Source organism: Symphalangus syndactylus, chromosome 22, assembly GCF_028878055.3.
Source record: "Symphalangus syndactylus isolate Jambi chromosome 22, NHGRI_mSymSyn1-v2.1_pri, whole genome shotgun sequence".
Lineage (NCBI taxonomy): Eukaryota > Metazoa > Chordata > Mammalia > Primates > Hylobatidae > Symphalangus > Symphalangus syndactylus.
Window position 1 is genome coordinate 55201631 of NC_072444.2, and position 22303 is coordinate 55223933.

At 36.0% G+C, this 22303-nt stretch overlaps 1 protein-coding gene across 5 annotated transcripts in view; it reads right to left on the bottom strand.

Moving 5' to 3' along the window:
- Positions 1 to 22303, bottom strand: part of DPP10 (dipeptidyl peptidase like 10) — a 1432672-nt gene that overhangs the window by 285891 nt on the left and 1124478 nt on the right. The window contains exon 6 of one of the 5 annotated variants that reach the window (XM_055262570.2): positions 8196 to 8221. The exons of the other annotated variants lie outside the window; for them this stretch is intronic. Within the exon in view, the coding sequence (XP_055118545.1) occupies positions 8196 to 8221 (26 nt within the window). The remainder of the gene's footprint in view (positions 1 to 8195; positions 8222 to 22303) is intronic. 5 annotated transcript variants of the gene reach the window in all.

Sequence of the window (22303 nt, forward strand, 5' to 3'; positions counted from 1 at the left end):
CAAACTAAGCTTCATAAGTGAAGGAGAAATAAAACACTTTACAGACAAGCAAATGCTGAGTCATTTTGTCACCACTAGGCCTGCCCTAAAAGAGCTCCTGAAGGAAGCACTAAACATGGAAAGGAAAAACCGGTACCAGCCACTGCAAAAACATGCCAAAGTGTAAAGACCATTGAGGCTAGGAAGAAACTGCATCAACTAACGAGCAAAATAACCAGCTAACATCATAATGACAGGATCAGATTCACACATAACAATATTAACTTTAAATGTAAATGGGCTAAATGCTCCAATTAAAAGACACAGACTGGCAAACTGGATAAGGAGTCAAGACCCATCAGTGTGCTGTATTCAGGAAACCCATCTCACGTGCAGATACACACATAGACTGAAAATAAAGGATGGAGGAAGATCTACCAAGCAAATGGAAAACAAAAAAAGTCAGGGGTTGCAATCCTAGTCTCTGATAAAATAGACTTTAAACCAACAAAGATCAAAAGAGACAAAGAAGGCCATTACATAATGTAAAGGGATCAATTCAACAAGAAGAGCTAACTATCCTAAATATATATGCAGCCAATACACAAGCACCCAGATTCATAAAGCAAGTCCTGAGAGACCTACAAAGAGACTTAGACTCCCACACAATAATAATGGGAGATTTTAACACCCCACTGTCAACATCAGACAGATCAACGAGACAGAAAGTGAACAAGGATATCCAGGAATTGAACTCAGCTCTGCACCAAGTGGACCTAATAGACATCTACAGAACTCTCCACCCAAAATCAACAGAATATACATTTTTTCAGCACCACACCACACCTATTCCAAAATTGACCACATAGTTGGAAGTAAAGCTCTCCTCAGCAAATGTAAAAGAACAGAAATTATAACAAACTGTCTCTCAGACCACAGTGCAATCAAACTAGAACTCAGGATTAAGAAACTCACTCAAAACTGCTCAACTACATGGAAACTGAACAACCTGCTCCTGAATGACTACTGGGTACATAATGAAATGAAGGCAGAAATAAAGATGTTCTTTGAAACCAATGAGAACAAAGACACAACATATCAGAATCTCTGGGACACATTCCAAGCAGTGTGTAGAGGGAAATTTATAGCACTAAATGCCCACAAGAGAAAGCAGGAAAGATCCAAAACTGACACCCTGACATCACAATTAAAAGAACTAGAAAAGCAAGAGCAAACATATTCAAAAGCTAGCAGAAGGCAAGACATAACTAAAATCAGAGCAGAACTGAAGGAAACAGAGACATAAAAAACCCTTCAAAAAATTAATGAATCCAGGAGCTGGTTTTTTGAAAAGATCAACAAAATTGATAGACCGCTAGCAAGACTAATAAAGAAGAAAAGAGAGAAGAATCAAATAGATGCAATAAAAAATGATAAAGGGGATATCACCACTGATCCCACAGAAATACAATCTACCATCAGAGAATACTACAAACACCTCTATGCAAACAAACTAGAAAATCTAGAAGAAATGGGTAAATTGCTGGACACATACACCCCCCCAAGACTAAACCAGGAAGAAGTTGAATCTCTGAATAGACCAATAACAGGCTCTGAAATTGTGGCAATAATCAATAGCTTACCAACCAAAAAGAGTCCAGGACCTGATGGATTCACAGCCGAATTCTACCAGAGGTACAAGGAGGAACTGGTACATTCCTTCTGAAACTATTCCAGTCAATAGAAAAAGAGGGAATCCTCCCTAACACATTTTATGAGGCCAGCATCGTCCTGATACCAAAGCCTGGCAGAGACACAACCAAAAAACAGAATTTCAGACCAATATCCTTGATGAACATTGATGCAAAAATCCTCAATAAAATACTGGCAAACCGAATCCAGCAGCACATCAAAAAGCTTATCCACCATGATCAAGTGGGCTTCATCCCTGGGATGCAAGACTGGTTCAACATATGCAAATCAATAAATGTAATCCGGCATATAAACAGAACCAAAGACAAAAACCACATGATTATCTCAATAGATGCAGAAAAGGCCTTTGACAAAATTCAACAACTCTTCATGCTAAAAGCTCTCAATAAATTAGGTATTGATGGGATGTATCTCAAAATAATAAGAGCTATCTATGACAAACCCACAGCCAATATCATACTGAATGGGCAAAAACTGGAAGCATTCCCTTTGAAAACTGGCACAAGACAGGGATGCCCTCTCTCACCACTCCTATTCAACATAGTGTTGGAAGTACTGGCCAGGGCAATCAGGCAGGAGAAGGAAATAAAGGGTATTCAATTAGGAAAAGAGGAAGTCAAATTGTCCCTGTTTGCAGATGACATGATTGTATATCTAGAAAACCCCATTGTCTCAGCCCAAACTCTCCTCAAGCTGATAAGAAACTTCAGCGAAGTCTCAGGATACAAAATCAATGTACCAAAATCACAAGCATTCTTGTACACCAATAACAGACAAACAGAGAGCCAAATCATCAGTGAACTCCCATTCATAATTGCTTCAAAGAGAATAAAATACCTAGGAATCCAACTTACAAGGGATGTGAAGGACCTCTTCAAGGAGAACTACAAACCACTGCTCAATGAAATAAAAGAGGATACAAACAAATGGAAGAACATTCCATGCTCATGGGTTGGAAGAATCAATATCGTGAAAATGGCCATACTGCCCAAGGTAATTTATAGATTCAATGCCATCCCCATCAAGCTACCAATGACTTTCTTCACAGAATTGGAAAAATCTACTTTAAAGTTCATATGGAACCAAAAAAGAGCCTGCATTGACAAGACAATCCTAAGCCAAAAGAACAAAGCTGGAGGAATCACGCTACCTGACTTCAAACTATAAGACAAGGCTACAGTAACCAAAACAGCATGGTACTGGTACCAAAACAGAGGCATAGATCAATGGAACAGAACAGAGCCCTCAGAAATAATGCCACATATCTACAACCATCTGATCTTTGACAAACCTGACAAAAACAAGCAATGGGGAAAGGATTCCCTATTTAATAAATGGTGCTGGGAAAACTGGCTAGCCATATGTAGAAAGCTGAAACTGGATCCCTTCCTTACACCTCATACAAAAATTAATTCAAGATGGATTCAAGACTTACATGTTAGTCCTACCCTAGAAGAAAACCTAGGCAATACCATTCAGGACATAGGCATGGGCAAGGACTTCATGTCTAAAACATCAAAAGCAATGGCAACAAAAGCCAAAATTGACAAATGGGATCTCATTAAACTGAAGAGCTTCTGCACAGCAAAAGAAACTACCATCAGAGTGAACAGACAACCTACAGAATGGGAGAAAATTTTTGCAACCTACTCATCTGACAAAGGGCTAATATCCAGAATCTACAATGAACTCAAACAAATTTACAAGAAAAAAACAACCCCATCAAAAAGTGGGCGAAGGATATGAACAGACACTTCTCAAAAGAAGACATTTATGCAGACAAAAAACACATGAAATAATGTTCATCATCACTGGCCATCAGAGAAATGCAAATCAAAACCACACTGAGATACCATCTCACACCAGTTAGAATGTTGATCATTAAAATGTCAGGAAACAACAGGTGCTGGAGAGGATGTGGAGAAATGGGAACACTTTTACACTTTTGGTGGGACTGTAAACTAGTTCAACCATTGTGGAAGTCGGTGTGGCAATTCTTCAGGGATCTAGAACTAGAAATACCATTTGACCCAGCCATCCCATTACTGGGTATATACCCAAAGGACTATAAATCATGCTGCTATAAAGACACATGCACACGTATGTTTATTGCGGCACTGTTCACAATAGCAAAGAGTTGGAACCAACCCAAATGTCCAACAAGGATAGACTGGATTAAGAAAATGTGGCACATATACACCATGGAATACTATGCAGCCATAAAAAATGATGAGTTCATGTCCTTTGTAGGGACATGGATGAAACTGGAAAACATCATTCTCAGTAAACTATCGCAAGGACAAAAAACCAAACACTGCATGTTCTCACTCATAGGTGGGAATGGAACAATGAGGACACATGGACACAGGAAGGGGAACATCACACTCCGGGGACGGTTGTGGGGTGGGGGCCGGTGGGAGGGACAGCATTAGGAGATATACCTAATGCTAAATGACGAGTTAATGGGTGCAGCACACCAACATGGCACATGGATACATATGTAACACACCTGCACATTGTGCACATGTACCCTAAAACTTAAAGTATAATAATTATAATTAAAAAAAAGAGAGACAACTAAACTCTCTTAGATAGGGTCCTTGTCATTAAGAGAGAACAAAATGACACAGTATCAATGTCATTTTCAATATGCTTCTAATACTAACATATTTCTACACATTGCTTATCTGATTAAAGATTTTGGCAATAATTATCCTCAGTGAATTAATGCAGGATCAGAAAAGCAAATACTACATGTTCTCACTTATAAGAGGGAGCTAAACATTGGATTCTCAGGGATTTAAAAAATGGCAACAATGGAAACTGGTGACTACTATATGGGGGAGGGAGGGAGGTAAGGTTTGAAAAACTAACTACTGGGTACTGTGTTCAGTACCTGGGTGACAGGACCATTCTTACCCCAAACCTCAGCATCATGTAATATACCCCAGTAACAAACCTGCACAGGTACTCCCTGAATCCAAAATAAAAGTTGGAGAAAAAGATGTTGGCAACAATCAAAGACAAAGAGTGATTGACTACTTTGATAGTTTTTGCATTGTGTTGACTCATACTTAATATCCCCATAGATCTAATTATTTTGCTTCCTTATCGAGTCTAGTAAGAAAAACTAGGCTGAGAATATACAACATAGGAACTTGTTGTGGCTTCTTCAGACATTAGGTGTGTGGGTGCCAGGGCAAGTGACTGCCTCTGCGTTTCCACAACCTGATTTACACTGTGGTTAATGCCCACTGACTCCCCTCTCCGTCCTGTGGTGGTGGCAGTCAGTGTGTGCTAACAAATGCCAGGTGAAATATGTTAATCACTGAAAATAACCCTACAAGGCAGTATGTAAAATACGAGTATACTGAATAACAATTTTGTGTTATTATTATTACATTTATATTTACGTTATTTGTTCATTCAAATTGTCTAGTTTTCCATTATGCAAACACTTAATTTCTGTACTTTGGTCCACGACTATATTTAAGAGAGAAGCATTCCTACATATGTTCTTTTAACAAAATAACTTATTTTCAACACTTTTTCCCTTTAATTGGCACTTTCCTGTTGGGATGTTAGAATAACAACACCACATAGCATTAACTCAGAACCAATATTTGGCATTCTCCCGAAGTTGACAGAGCGAGATGGCAGGTGGAGGAGTGATTTCTTTCAAAGGAAAACCCTACTGATTCCAAACTTCACACAAAACATGTGAGCACAGAATCAGATTGTGGGGGATCTGAAGTGTGGACTATGTGAAAGACTCAACCATATATTTTACCCTTTATGAAGTATATAGAAGGTGTTGAGCACCAGTAAAGAATTATTTTCTTACAAGTGTGCCATTAAAACTGTCAGAGTGATTAAGGTAAACGGGGATTCGGGATTTTCCTGGCTTATTCTATCCTGACTACACTGAGTTCATGAGATTATTTTAAGGCTTTCTGCTTATTTGGGCTCTGCAGAGTTAGTCTTAAAACTTCAAGCATTGCTCAGTTTCCATCACCTAAGCTATGATGAATGTCCCTTGTCTAAAATAAGCAAACAGCAGGCATGAGAGACAAGAGTTTCCCAGTTGTGTTGATTTCTCTGCAGGAATAAAGACTCCTCAGAAAGCAACATTTCAATGTCAGAAAAAATATGTGTCCTAGAATTTTCTCCTTTGATGATTAACCTTAGTCTCTGTCACACAGATAACTGTAAGGTAATTTCAATCACAGTAAACTTGATTTAAACAATACTTGATGATATAAAAATTTGTTTTCTGATTCTTTTATTTTTAATTTATCTAATTTTAATAATTAGTACTGGCATGTGTTTTATTTAATCAGCATTTTATTAGTGTTTTATTTCAAATTAGTTTTAGTTCACATTTGTGATACAATTAATTCTTAATAATAATAATAAAGGATCATGACCATGTGACAACGTCAACTAAGCCCTTGGTTTACTCCAATGACTCATGGTGCCTCCAGTCTGGCAGATGTTATGCAGTATGCACATGGCTGTGGCTGTGAATGCATACTTATACTAGTTCATGTGTGATGTAATTATTTCAGTTAAATAAAGGTTATCAGGTGAAAATGTACTTCCCCAGTGATCATTTCAGTTTGGATCATATAATTCTCGCACCAAATAGACCAAAAATATCCCTTGATTGTGTAGAGATAATCTAAGGATAGTTTAAAATAAACCAGCACACTCTTTTATTAATGAATTCTGTATTAATTCTTGTCCTTCTACCAAGTATAATTAATATCCGATATAACAAATTAAGTATAAATTAATATTCAAGACCAATGACACCACAGAATTGTAATTACTTAATATATGAACTGCAGTCTACTTTTGCCCTTTTTAATTAAAATCAGATAACTTCTTTACCTAATACATTAGCCAACAAACTTTTGTCTTTTGAAAGCTTAGGATGCAGTATTATATGTCTTCAAGTTTTCAAAATCAATGAAATACACTTATCTGGTGCTGCATATATATTGCTGGTTTTGAGTTCAAGCTCTGAAAGCAGGTTGCCTGGTTTGAAAATTTGGTTGTATCAATTACTTGCTGTATGAACTCAGTTATTTATCTCTCTGTAACTTGGTTTTTCTTTTTTATCTGTGAACTAAGGGGTGGTGAAAGTACATATAACATGCAATTGTTGCAAAGTACAGATGTAAGATATTACTTGTACACATCTCACATTTAGCAAAGGAAGGATCTTTGTTATGGCACGGACAGTAGAAAGACACTAAAGAAGACTATCACATATCCATATAAGAATGTTGACACCAAGGAAAGAGAAACACAGAATAAGAAAGGATTAAAATGCCACAAAAATAGAAATGAGACTTCTCGCTAATTGGCCACATTGGGCCAATTCTGTTAATGCTGACTCAACATTATTAAAAACTTAAAAAGTGTATTTTAGGTGACAAGGAAACAAGGCTAGCAGAAGGGTAGCAGAATGAGCTGCACTGACTGACAGCTTAGCCTGGGCCAAGCATAAGTGGAGAACATAGATTAACTCCATGGGAATAAGCAGAAACACAAAAGAAAAAAAATTGAGAGTGATGGGATTTAGAATAATGACCAAGTACGTGATAGAAAAATGAGCAAAAGACAAAATCACCCCCAAAAATAGACAAAAAATGAACTTTAAAAATACAAAGAAAAAAGATCAACCTCATTGCAATTATAAAAATACAAATTAAAATATATTGGAAAATTATTTCTTTTTTTTTTTAGACGGAGTCTCGCTCTGTCACCAGGCTGGAGTGCAGTGGCGCAATCTCGGCTCACTGCAAACTCCGTCTCCCGGATTCAAGCGATTCTCCTGCCTCAGCCTCCTGAGTAGCTGAGACTACAGGTGCACACCAAAACGCCTGGCTAATTTTTGTATTTTACTAGATATGGGGTTTCACCACGTTGGCCAGGGTGGTCTCAATCTCTTGACCTCGTGATCTGCCCGCCTCAGTCTCCCACAGTGCTGGGATTACAGGCGTCAGCCACTGCTCCCAGTCTTTTTTTTTTTTTTTTTTTTGAGATGGAGTCTCGCTCTTGTCACCTAGGCTGAAGTGCCGTGACGTGATCTCGGCTCACTGCAACCTCCGCCTCCAGGGTTCAAGTGGTTCTCCTGCCTCAGCCTCCCAAGTAGCTGGGATTACAGGCGTGCGCCACTATGCCTGGCTAATTTTTTTGTATTTTTTGTACAGACTGGGTTTCGCCATGTTGGCCAGGCTGGTCTGGAACTCCTGACCTCAGGTGATCCGCCAGCCTCGGCCTCCCAAAGTACTGGGATTACAGGCGTGAGCCACTGAAATATTTCTTACCTTTCATATTAACAAAAATTTAAAAGTATGACAACACATTTTCATGGCAAAGTTCAAGTGAAACTGGCACTCTCAAACACTGCTATTGTGAATGTAAATTGGTCCAACATTTATAAGGGAGAATTTGACAATATAAATAAAACTATGTATTCATTTACCTTTGACTCGGAAATGAATGTCTCGACATTTTCCTTAATGATTCAGCTTCAAAAATATAAACAAGGTTATCCATGAAGGCATTGTTTGTAATTGCTAAAACTTGAAAGCAATTGAAATGCTCATCCATTAGAGAGGTTGAGTACACTTGCCTATTTCCATAAAATGGAGTCCTACGCAGTTGTAAAAAAAAAAAAATGAGAAAATCTTTAAGAGGTAATTTGGAGTGATATCCAGACTACAACATTAAGTGAAAAATGCAAAGTGCAAAAGGAATCAAAGGCATGCTAAGGTTTCTGTAACAGATAAGGAGATATAATATAATGTATTTGCAGATATGTGAGAAAAAGAAACACTGGAAAGATGAACTAAGGAGACTAGTTATCTGTAAGGAGAGGGTGAGAATTGTAAAGAAGAATAAGAGTTTAAAAATGGATTGAAAAGGTGAGGAGTGGTGACAATTCCTTTATTATATGTTTTTGTATAGTTTTAACTTTTAGAATTATATATTGATATTTCACATATACAAACAAATCCCTGGAATCTACAAGCATGGGAAAAAAACCGTGTTTCAAATTAATAGTCAAGATGTGCTGTAAAGAAAAAAAAAAGACACCAAATAGTACTTGAAATCTGTACTTTGACATATACTCTCTGATTAAAGTAAATTTTTAATTGAAATATAATGAGTTGGTTTGCTTTTCACAATGGCACAATTTAGCAATTTAAAACTACTGAGGTCTATTACAAGGCTGAGGAAATAGTAAATACATTATGGGTAATGGAATCCAGGTTTCTCAATGTTAAAGTAGGAATATAAAAACATAGAAAAGATGATGGCAAAATTAAACCCTGTAATATTAAATGAGAATGGGAATACCGCATGAATTAATGGATTATAATAGAGAGCTAGAGACAGATACTAGAAAGTGTCTTTAAATATATTTTGAAAATGTATGTACATGTCATTACAGTAGCAATGAGCATACCTAAGACCAGCTCTTGGTGCCTTAATATAATTCTTTACTAAAAGGAAATACATTGGATAAATACTTCATTCTTGAATCGGAGCAGGATATGTTCAAAATGAGCCTGGAACAACTTACAGTAACAAAAAGTAAGACAATGTTCCTAGAATGATGACTTTTTTTGAAAGACACAGGAGCCAGCTTGAACTAGATCCCACTGGCCAAATCTAGAAAATTGGATCATCAAAATGAATCTTAATAGTAATATGTTATAAGACATAGGATAAAATAAGAATCCACAAGCCTATGGTAACATAAATAAATAAATAAACACATGAATGAATAAAAGGGAAAGAATGGAAAATGCTTTGTTACAGTAATTAATTAGCATAGAAAAAATGAAGAGAAAAACCACCATATAGAAAAAAATCATACATTTTTTCAGTCAAGAAAACTCAATGGATGCCAAACATTAGGAAAAATGTATATAAGATATATTTATATACAGAAGATTATAAATACTTTTAAATGACAAAATCATACTATCTCTAATCAAGTGATCTAAGTAACTACTATCATTAATGGAACCCCTAGACATTATGCAGCTCCTGGTTTGTTGCACATTGAAAAACACAATATCACTTCGATAGTATTATTGTCAAAAATACATAACCTTGACCAGGCACAGTGGCTCATGCTTATAATTACAGCACTTTGGGAGGCCAAGGCGGGCCGATCACCTGAGGTCAGGAATTCAAGACCAGCCTGGCCAACATGGTGAAACCCCGTCTCTACCAAAAAATACAAAAATTAGCTGAACTTGGTGGCGCATGCCTATAATCCCAGCTACATAGGAGGCTGAGGCAAGAGAATCACTTGAACCCAGGAGGTGGAGGTTGCAATGAGCCAAGAGCATGCTGCTGCAATCCAGCCTGGATGACAGAGCAAGATTCTGCAAAAAAAAAAAAAAAAAACAAACAAAAAAAAACCATAACCTCTACCTAATCACAAGATAATATCTGGCAAGCCTAAATGGAGCAGCATCTATAAAATAATTGTCCCGTACTCCTTAAAAATATCAAGTCCACAAAGAAAGATTATGGAAATATTCCAGATGTACAAAGACAAAACAGACATGCCAAATAAAAGTACTGTGTGAATCTAGATTAGACTAAGGACCAGGATTTTTTTTTATCTTAGAGGACATTAGAACAATTGGCAAAATATGAATATGATCTCTAGTCTTGGTGATACATTTATGTATAAATTTTACACATATATGTATAAAATTATGTATAAAATTTATGTACATTAATTTTCTTTTTTATCATTGTATTATGATTTTTAAGTGAATGCCATTGTATAAATAAACAATAAAAGTACTTGGAGCTAAAACGGCATAATGTGGGCAACTTATTCTCAATTGGTTCAGAAAAAATAGCTCTATATTAATGTATATAAATGTGTATGTACATAAAACATAGTGAGAGAGAATCTGGGTGAAGGGTTTATAGTATTTCATTAAATAATTTTGCAACTTTCTTATAAACTAAAAGTGTTTCAAATTCAACAGATTCAAAACATATAAAACAAAAATATAAATTATCTTCAGGGACACCTACATACATATATACACACATACCTACACACAAAGCTCAGTGTTTGCTAACTTCTGCTTTTTGGAGATAGGAGAGAATTCTCTGCTTTCTGCTTCTGGTATATAACATTTTCATGATTTTGCTCTCCGTATCACAGGAAATAAGAAGGCCAGTTGGTGTCAGAATATAGAAACTCCAGTAATCACTCACCCTCTCCCAATGAAAACAGGGAAAATGCCTTTAGCATTTGAACATCAAGCATCAAAGGCCACGTCTAAGCCCAGGACCTGTCTCCAGACCTCCAGCTCTTCCCACTCTAACCCAACTGACTAATACTATTGAGTCTTCTATCAATAAAAGACAAATGAATACAGAAATGTTATTTAAATTGCAGTTAAATTTGGAAAAGAGAAAAATGTCAATATTTTTAATGTGGGAAACACTGCTTCAAATTGACATTTTACCATCTGATGTATTTTTTCAAGACTTTCTCTTTTTAGTAAAACAATTGAAAACACTAGGCTGTGTGTGATAAATGTTCAGAGAATTGTTATGACTAAAATTTCATTTGATTTTGAATCATCTCAACAAGTTTCAAGAATATTAGCTAAATAAATTATGGTACATTTATATCCTAGAATGCCACAAGGTCTTTGAAAATGAATGATGTAGTTAGATATATGTGTATTGAAATAGAACTTTCTATCATGTTTCAGTAAGCAGAAAATTCTGGGTACAAATTAACATAAACAAAATGGCTCTATTTCCATGAAAAATGGACTTCCAAATGGAAAATATTCTAGAAGTTTCCTTAAGTTAACACTTGTTAATAGTTTATCTTTAAACAAGTTTTAGTGTCTTACTTTTTTACCTGAGCAAGTAGGATCCAGAGAGTAAGGATAAAAATAAAATAAAAATAAAACATTTAAAAACTAAGACCAAAAAAAAAAGACATGATCAAATTTGAGTGAAAAAATAATTAGAGACCTCATTTTATTAAATGTATTCCATCTCACATTTTTCCACAATTGGAATACGTTTATTTGAATATTGAAGACTGGCATATTTTAACAAATACAATTTCCACTCTGAAAAAGTAATTAAAAGAGACTTCCAGAAGGGGGCACAGAGAGATAGATTCAAAAAGAGAATGTGGTGAAGAGTGAAATGAATGAATGTAAATCTATTTTTAAATGTTATCAAGGTCCTACAAATGGTTAAGAGCAAACATATATTGCATGTCAATCCTAGGCATTTAGATAAAAATTTGAACACAGATGAATAGCTTTATATTATCATTCTATAATTTCTTGGCTGAATCATTCATAGAGAAAATCTCTCTTCTTCCAGCTCTTGGGCACATCCCCCTTAACCTATATAATTGTTTGATATTTTGTTATGTTTTCCACATATTTGCTATTTTCTGTCAAAATGGCTTAAGCATTTTGTTACTTTGATTCTGAACTTTATTCTATCTCAGAACTATTTCCTTACAAAGAGGTAGGAGTATAAAAAGGGATAACATGTATCAAGTGCCCACTGTGTTTCAGATTCTATGTCTTAATTATCTGAGAGAGATTTAGTGTTGTTTTTACTATGCTACACAAGCAGTAAGTGGTAGAGACAGGTTGTGAATCCCTATATTACCTAAAAGCCAGTATATTTTCCATATCACTGTTCACAGCTGTAGGGAATCACGTCCTCTTTATTTGCCTTTCCATTTTCTCATCTGATTGTAACAGCTATCTTGAGTGTAGGGACTTTTGCTCTTTTTGGATCAGAAAATATAAACAAAATATCATTTCCTTAAGAGATACACAAAAACAATAAACATGAGCCAAGGCTTTAACAGATTTATGTCCTTGGAACTCTGATATTTACAAGATCTAACAGGAAAATAAAACATGCATTTCAAATAAATACATATTGAGGACTACTACCCTGAGTCAGGGTTAGGAAAAACATTCAGGATAAAATGATGAACAGCAAATGCTCCCTGCTCTGAAACAATCATAATGTCATAGTGCACTTGGCTATGGTAACTGATTGACATGTTTAAGAGGTGATTGTTCTGTTTTCATCCTTTGCCCATGATGTTCATAAAAGGAGACATACATTGTTACTGATACATACTCATGAATTATATTCCAGGAAAGGTAGTTGAAAATTTCACACCTTCGTGTATGAATAACTTTCATATAGAAAGAAAGATAGCCAACTGGCTTCAAACTTTCCTAACTGGGAAGATATTATTAGCTAATCTCTGATCACTGAGATTCCCTGTGATCACCCAGTACCAATGAGTTGAAATCAATAGCTATGGAACTTCCTTGGCTATGGAAATCAGAAAGGCTTTTGATAAAGCCAACTTAAACTTATGTAGACAATAGAAGACATAAAATAATCATGCAGAGTAGGAAACTGAATTAGTGTTTTTCACTAATATAAGTGTACCTTTGGGGAGATTATATTTTAGATAAAAATAAGCAAATGACTGAATAAAACCCAGATTTGACAGATAAGTATGATTCAAAAAGACAAAGGTAAAATAGTTAAGGTTGTTTGCAAGAAAGTGATTATAATTTTGGACTGGTAATCTACGTTTATTATAATAGGAGGAGATGATAGAGAGTAAACAGAGATAAAAACAATTGACAAATGTGAGGTTATTTTAACCATGGTTCAGGAGAGAGAAAAAATGAGTGTGGAACTTTTGGAATCATGATTGATCTTAGGGGTGTGCTGACAAGGGTGATAAAAAAGCGTATGATATCAGCCTTTAAATGATCAGCTGAGTTAGGGTGAAGGAAAATATATTGGAGACAAGTAAGACAAGGGATTGAAAGCCTGTGGTTTTAAGGCCACGTGGATTTGGAAGGTGACTAGAATAGAGGCAGAGATAGAGATGAAGAGAAAGAGCGAGCCAGAATCTACAGCCTTAAATGAATGGCAGAGAACAAGAAATGTCAGTAGGTTATAACAATGAAAAGGGGGAAGGATTTGTATAGCCGGATGACTGTGGGCTTCAAACATTCTGGGTTTTTGAAGGAGAAAAGGTGAGACATGACTTTGAAGTAGCAATGAGGAACAAGTAAAGCACCTACTTTATATACTGGCTCTATAACATGTGGGAAATGGAATAAAACATTGTCATCACCTATAAAAGGCTACCAGGGTTGTGTTTTTGACAAGCTGTCAGATTTCACAGAAAGGAAGGAGATGAGGCATATATTCAGAAAAGACTTTAAAGATATAGGACAGTTTGGGAGATGAAACGAGAGGAGTTTCAAGAGACACCATGGAAGTGTTCGTTTTTGCTTTGGGGCAAGTTGAGAAGCGGCAAAGCGATGCAGAACATTTATTTAAACCCCCAAATATAAGTAAATCTACATATAAACTTGCATTTTTCCAATTTATTTAAAAAACTTAAAAAGATTGAGAAGAAAATCAATAATATGCCTTTGCCTATTTTCCTTCCATAAGGAAAATTAATAGCCATTGCAACACTGGTTTGGATAATTATTCTATATTACCTGAAATACTTTAAAGAATTTATAAGAAAAATCATTTATTTTCTAAGAGTTATTACAAAATGTATCCCTTCATTTAAATACTTCTCATATATACTATGGACCAGGCCCCTTGTGCTAAAGTACATTTTGAAAATGAGTGGAAAAATACATTTAATTTTGTATGTTTTCCAAATAACTTTCTCATAAAATTTTCATAATTATCTCAAAGCAATATGTGAACATGCCTACTTTTTTTGGACTTGATAACATGGCAATGGGTCAGTCTTTCAATCCTTGAGATTCCTTCTCTTTTTTTTTTTTTTTTTTTTTGAGATAGAGTCTTGCTCTGTCACCCAGGCTGCAGTGCAGTGGCATGATCTTGGCTCACTGCAACCTCCACCTCCTGGGTTCAAGCAATTCTCCTGTCTCAGCCTCCCGAGTAGCTGGGATTATAGGTGCCTGCCACCAAGCCTGGCTAATTTTTTTTTTTTTTTTTTTTTTTTTGTATTTCAGTAGAGACGGGGTTTCACCGTGTTGCCCAGGGTGGTCTCGAACTCCTGAGCTCAGACAATCCACCTGCCTTGACCTCCCAAAGTGCTAGGATTACAGGCGTGAGCCACTGCGCCTGGCCAATCCCTGAGATTTCAATAGGCAAATTCTATCATCTCAATTTAGCTAATGGGCTAGTTTCCATACGGCTCCTGACTGCAAAAAATAACAGAATACTGAAATTTGATGACCTGCTCTTTCACTTTCACTAGGAAGTGAATGGTGAAGATAGATGTCTAAATGAATAGAGGCACCCATGTTGTGAGACATCGAGACAAGACCACTGACTCAAAGAGTCCCTGATGATTCATTTCAAAATATTTTCGTACGGAAGAGTTAATGGTCATAATGACCACAGTAAGATGAGTTTAATATTAAAACACCCATTACTAATTTGTTATTTCTTTTGAATGCTAACAGTATCACTTTGCTAGCTTGAGCCCTGGAGGTTGTGACTGTTGTGAGCCATGATAGTGCCACTGCACTCCAGCCTGGGCAAGAGAAGGAGACCCTGTCTCAAAATAAAATAAAATTTTCTGATCTCAGCAGAAACTACCAAACTACCTAGATAGGAGGTCAGGGGCATGGGGAATAGGTAACTGTGAGCTTTTCTTTTTAGGTATTCAGTATCCACAAGATAATTTTTGAAGATTGTAAATATACTTCCCTCGTCTCCTCCTTGCCCTTAAATCAGTAGCTTGTCGTATCTTTTCTTTTCTTTTTTTTTTTTTTTTTTTTTTGAGACGGAGTCTCGCTCCATCGCCCAGGCTGGAGTGCAGTGGCGCTATCTCGGCTCACTGCAAGCTCCGCCTCCCGGGTTCACGCCATTCTCCTGCCTCAGCCTCCCGAGTAGCTGGGACTACAGGCACCTGCCACCACGCCCGGCTAATTTTTTGTATTTTTAGTAGAGATGGGGTTTTAACATGTTGGCCAGGATGGTCTCGATCTCTTGACCTCGTGATCCGCCGGCCTCAGCCTCCCAAAGTTGTCGTATCTTAAAAAAGTAATGAACACACTGTGGGCTCTTTTACAGCAGTTAGTTCTTTGAAAGGCGACCTCAAGCCGTAGAGGGAGAATTTAAAGTAGTCGGTCCCTGCTAGTTCACGCAGGAGAAAGGACTCTTCTCTGTAGATTCATATGTAAGTACCCACAGTTAAGGATTCTAAAACCATGGAACCTTGGTAGACAGTGTCTAACAGAGTATCTAACATAAGCTTACGTTAGAACATTAGAAATTATTTGATATAAGGTTTTTCACAAAAACATAAAGTTTTAACAAATCATATCTGTCAAATGGCCTGTGCATCCTCCTTATTTGACCTTGTTATTTGTAAAATATACTTCAGAATGCCATCTGGGTACTTTGGCTGTAAAGTTAAAAGGGGTCCTCAATGAGGGTGCACATAATTTGGAAAATAAATGTATGATTCACATAGTTATGAAAACAAAAATACAAACCACAAACTAATAACTTTGATTATTAATAGAAACAAAACTGAAGTCTAATGTTCTATTCTATTATTTTAATATTATTTGTATTATCCTAGATTAACTTAAACACCAAGAAAGCAGTCTCTCATTCAAGTTTGTGAAATAGAAATCAAACGGCAAAACAATTAAGAATGACTTTAATTAGGTCACTCAAATATATCAAACTAAGAAAGCTATTATTGTTAAATTATAATTCTGTCATAATTACTATTTTCAGGATACTGAAAATTACAGGGATATTGACATTAAAAGCCACTTTAAAAGTGTTCTACTAACTTTAAATTAGTACCTTTTGGAGGATTTCACAATATTTCTGATAAAGCAATTTGCATTTATACTGAACCTGCCTTTCACATGGCTTTCATATTTTCACTGGAGCACTCATCCCATTTGCGTAACATTTTTGTGAGGCTGAACAACACAAAAATGATAGTGTTCAGTAATGTAGTGAATATTTCAAGAAATAGTATATATAGTCAAGCTGGAAAGTATTTGGGGAACAAATGAAATATAAAAATACTATTTTAAATTCAGATAGAATTATATGCTCTAATGATTTCCTCTTTATCTCCCAAGAGATTTATTTATCTTGTCTGGGAAATGCCCTACTTGACCTGGAAAGCTTGATCAACTAAACTAGCTCACCGTGGGCAATTCATTTGCATAAGTCAGTACCTGTCATTCACAAATACAATTCCCGCAGTGATTCATTACGATTAAAGTAGATAATGGCACCTATTGTAACAGAGAGATACCAACTGACATGGGAAAATGAAGCCCTCCAAATGCCTACAAGTCCCTCCTGCCTTTCTGAACTTGCATAAAAAATTACCTATTTGTTGATGTCTCAGTTGTATAATATCATACACTATATATGATTTTCTGAATAAATGAAAATAACTCTTAATTCACCAGAGCAGATTTTTTTTAGTATGAAAACTTAACATACATAATCCACTTAAGTAGAATGTACTATAATGAGTACAGTTTTGTATGTTCTACATCGCTTAGGAAGGTCAGAACTTTTCAGACTGTGGTATACAGACTACCCAGTTCAGGATCTCCCTGATTGCTTGTTAAAATTCATCCTCATTACTTATTCATTAAATCCTAACTCCTGAGATTGGTCATAGCATTTTAGCAAACCCTTAAATGTACTCTTGGGTACCCTGAAGTTTTAAAGTCTCTGACCAATGGTTTTCATTAATAACTGCTCCTGCCATTGTTCAATCACGGCATTGAATGAGATCTCCAGAAGTCCTTGCAATGTACAGAGGTACCTTCCCTCATAGTTCTAAATTATGTGCGGATCTTCTATTTCATACACTATGGCACATGGAAAAGCATTACTTAGATCTCCTTCAAGAGATCCTGTTATGGAGAGCAGCTGACCACCATGGTGGATCCAGCTGCCCCTCTGGATCCACTGCCAGGTTCATGCTGAGGCCATGTGTCTCTTGGGGGCTGTTTTCAGGGTGAAAAAGGACAAATACCATTTTGGGTCGGCTTCTCAGAGAACACACATACACACACACACAAATATATATGTAATGTATACAATATACTGTCTTATAAAATATATAAATTGTTACCTGACTTGTCCAAGTTCCCATAGATGATAAGTAAAGAATAACACCTTTAACATGTAAGTCCATGCGTTTTGTACTAGATAATGTTGATTATCCATTTTGAGCATTAATCTTGTTTTTAAAATGATACTTCAAAATAAATAAAACTTTCACAATAAATAAAATCCCAAGAGTCCTCTCAGCACCTGAAAAATGTCTTCCTAAGTAGGAGCCTCTGCATTTCACAGGAAGTGACAAATAGGAGTAGGTCATTCTTTTTTTTTCACTCTAATCTTGATCCATCTTTCTTTATCAAAAGCCCTGTAATCTATGATGGAGCTGTGACCTCTGGAACACCTGGAACATCTGGAAAAATGTGCTGGGTGTGTCTGAGTAGTTCTACAATATGCCCACAAATCTTAAAGTCAGCTCAAAAGTTTACATAAAATTATACCTTGAGAAAGGGACTTCAGTGTGGAATTTAGAAGGGCAATCACAAGAAGACAGGGTTAAGGCAATAGAAAAGACTCTGAACAAGGCAGTGCTTTAGTTTGCAAACTCTATACAGATGGAGGGCAGGGTTCTTGATGAAGAAACTCTCAATGATGGATAATTCTATGGCCAACTTATGTGGTGTCAAAATGATGGACGGTTTGGTAATCTGTTTTGAAAGGCACTTCAAACCTCCTTCTTGCTTCTGTATGGTAGGCCTTCATCAATTTTCTCATCATGTTTTTTGAAAGTTTTAAAATTTGTTAGCCCTTAGTCTTAGAAGTAGCGTAGTGTCATGTCGTAAAAAGAAAAAAATAATGTGGTACTGCAGAAAATCTTTTTGACTGCATTTTATTACACCTAGCAATTCGGTATGTAGAGAGAGAAGGAGAGAGAGACACCCACAGACATATTTCATGTGGTTATATTTTAATTTCTAATAAAATTCAAATTATTTTAGTGGAAAACATGGGGTACCTCTAAGTCACAATGCAAAAGTATTGTATTTCATTGTCATTTAGCAAGCAAAAATGGGATGGTTCTTGTAGTCAGAAAAATTATTGTTCTAATCTTGAGTTTTGTACTGCTCTGTGACTTTGGGCAAATGTCACAGTATCTTATTATCCTCACCTAATTTGGCATAAAATGCTTATGTCACAAAGCTGTGCAAGCTTTCCATCTTAGAACTTTACTATGGTGTATAAAGTTGTAAACAGAAAGTTCTATCAGTTTTTGGCCGTTTTCAGATAGTGAAAGTGCTCTGAAATGCTGACGTTACCTTGGAGGAGAAAATACTAGATGTCACCATTTTAGTTTAAATTATTGGACACACTAATTTCACCAGAATGTCCTTATAGAAATAGTTATTGGTTAAGAGAGTATGAGAGTGTGTAATGCATAGAACGGGTGCTTGAAAGTGAATGCCGTAACTAAATCCTTTGCTATGCAGAGAGAAAATCTAATAGCACTGTTTCTTCTGGCACACAATTAGGATTCTGATGTTGCTGTCAATTTTCAGCACAGCCCATTCATAAATGTAATGGGATCTCTTTTCTCACAATCTAGGCCAGGGATGTCCAATATTTTCACTTTCCTTGGCCACACTGGAAGAAGAATTGCCTTGGGCCACACATAAAATACACTAACACTAACGATAGCTGATGAGAAAAAAAAAAAAAAAAAATTGCAAAAAAAAATCTCATAATGTTTTAAGAAAGTTTATGAATTTGTGTTGGGCTGCATTCAAAGCCATCCTGGGCCACATACAGCCCAGAGGCTGTGGATTGACCAAGTTTGATCTAGGGGGTTTTCCTTTCATTTTTTCAATATTTGTATTCAGAGTATAAAAAGTATCTGGCTATTAAAAAAAAAAGTTGCTCATCTTTACCATTCAGTAAAAAGCATAAGAAAGAAAAAACCTGCAAGTTAACTTTAGGTTATGCTTTTAAACTCAGAAAAATACTAATATCCTGAAATTTTCCTATTTCAAAAATTATGGACTCTGGGGACCCTCAAATGGTTATTTCAAAGGTAGCCCATGCTAATGACAATGACTTGAAAACACACACAGAAAGAAATCTATTTGCTTGCCAATAAAGTTAAAGAAGCTAGAAGTTACAGAGAAATATCCTCTATGCACCTCCTCCACCACACATACATGACAAAAAGAAACATACACATTTCATCAGTAATAGGCTTCACAATTTATTATTTTTGGTATTTCCTCAAGTGCTAATATAAGAAGGTAAAAAAGGTCAAGGATGTACTTAGGGGATACCATCTTTAGATAGAAAAAAGGAACATAATCATATGAAGGGATCAAAATATGCCACACCAAAATATACCACTTTGGAAAATGATTTTTTATAACTGAAGGTAATTGAGAGAAATCAGAAACAGTAAGAGCTCTCTGCCCTCCCACTTTCTGACTACAAGTATCACATTAATTTTCCTTGTGGAAATGTTCCCTTCTCCCATCTCAAGACAAAAACCCTTGTTACGGGAGATAAAGATAGTACTGAGAGTTGAGTCTGCATAAACAAACCTTACTAAATAACTCCTCTCATCATAGTTTTCCCATATATTTCCTAGTCACTTTCCTAAATATATAATCCTTTGTTAAAGTAGTATATAAGCCCCTGAGTCTAATAACTCCTTTAGGTTTTTCACTTCTTTTCTGTGTGCTTCCAGTGGATGTAAAATTAAAAACATGAACATTAATACAATTTGTATGATTTAATTCACATGCCACAGCTCCAAATGTAAGAGGGCAGAGGAAAGTTTTTCCTCCTCTACACGTGTTCTAAGTTTCTAGGAAAGGGCATATAAAATAGGAAATAATATATTCTAGAAGATGAATTTTTGCTCTTGGTTCTTAAATTGGAAATAAATTTCCCCATCAATATCCATTTGGAACATCAGATACCAAAGTAAGAGAAGAAAAGTAATGAGATCCTGACATCAGGTTATAGTCATGTCCTTTCTATTTTAGAGGTGTGAAAACCTAGATATTAATGCAGAAGTTAGATATTTTCTCCCAGTACTCAACAGGAGCTTAAGATTTAGAGCTGCCCCTGTATTAAAAGGGAACATTTCTGGGAAAGGACATCAGCAGATAACTCAACCCAATGTGTCAGGAGGGATTTGTTCAGTAAAACAGGCAGAGGTTGCACAAGGGGAAGAGACTACAATATAAACAAAGGAAATATATATTTTTAGTGATTTGATGAGAAAGGAGAGCCCTGTACTTGTGTTTTGTCATGGAAAGATATTATATGAAAATTATTAAGACTGCCTGCAGAACAGAACAGAGTATGCAGAACAGAACAGAGTATACAGACCTTTTGTATTTTTAAAAGACTTCTGTGTGTTGGTGTATATGTGCTTAAGAAGAAAGCTGTTTTGGGAAGGATTCCTGAGCAACCATTAACAATAGTTACCTTTGGGGTATGAGATTATGTAAAGCTCCTGAAATACCAGCATGGATTTGTGAACACAGCATACAGTGGGGCTACTATAATCAATATATTTAATGACTTATTTGATTTAATGAATGCATTTATTTAGTGTATCTACCCCAAATCAGTAGGTGATCAAAGTGATGTTGCCCAAGGACAAATTCTTAGTCTTCAGATGTACTAGTAAACCCAGGAATAACATTGCTGCTGGTGTCCTCAAAAATGATAAATGGATGTCTTGGTGGGGGAGAATGACAGTGGAACTAAAAATGGAAACTTGGTTCTCTTTTCTCTGTCTCATCTCTGTTTGCTGTCCTTATAGTAAACAGGTATAAGGACGCATCTGTGATTTGCATCCCATTTTTTCACATGTGACATAATTTCAGCAATTATGACCAATTTTAACTACCTGAAACTTGTAAAATGTAGGGCCAAAATTCTAGGTAGATCACATAGTAGTTTTGGGAGTAGACACTTTAGTAATCACTGGCATTAAAGCAAGATAGGGTTTTTCAGTGAATATGTTTATGGGCCTGGAGAAAGGTGTTAATGTGTTGTGTGTGTGTGTGTGTATGTGTGTGTGTGTGTGTGTGTGTGTATGAGAGAGAAAGAGAGAGAGAGAGAGAGGTGTGGGAGCTTAGAAGCTAACCTGAATCTGGCCCTCTCCACTATTCACTCCACCTGAAACATTGAATAATTCAGTTTAAATAATTCAGTGACTTATTTTGAAAGCTGTTTGAATAGTATAATAAGAATTATCTAAGGAAATCATTTAAGGAAAAAAAAACCCTGAGCATAATTTTGGGTGCCAAAAGAAACATCTATATAAGCATCTTCCCAGTACAGCCATGAATCCAAATCATGGTTATGGGATGGTCTATATAAAACAATCAATAGATTATTTTGCTACAAAGATCATAGTTCAGATAAAGTATAATATGTCTTTGTTCAGTAAATACTAGCTTCAGTTTACTCACTAATG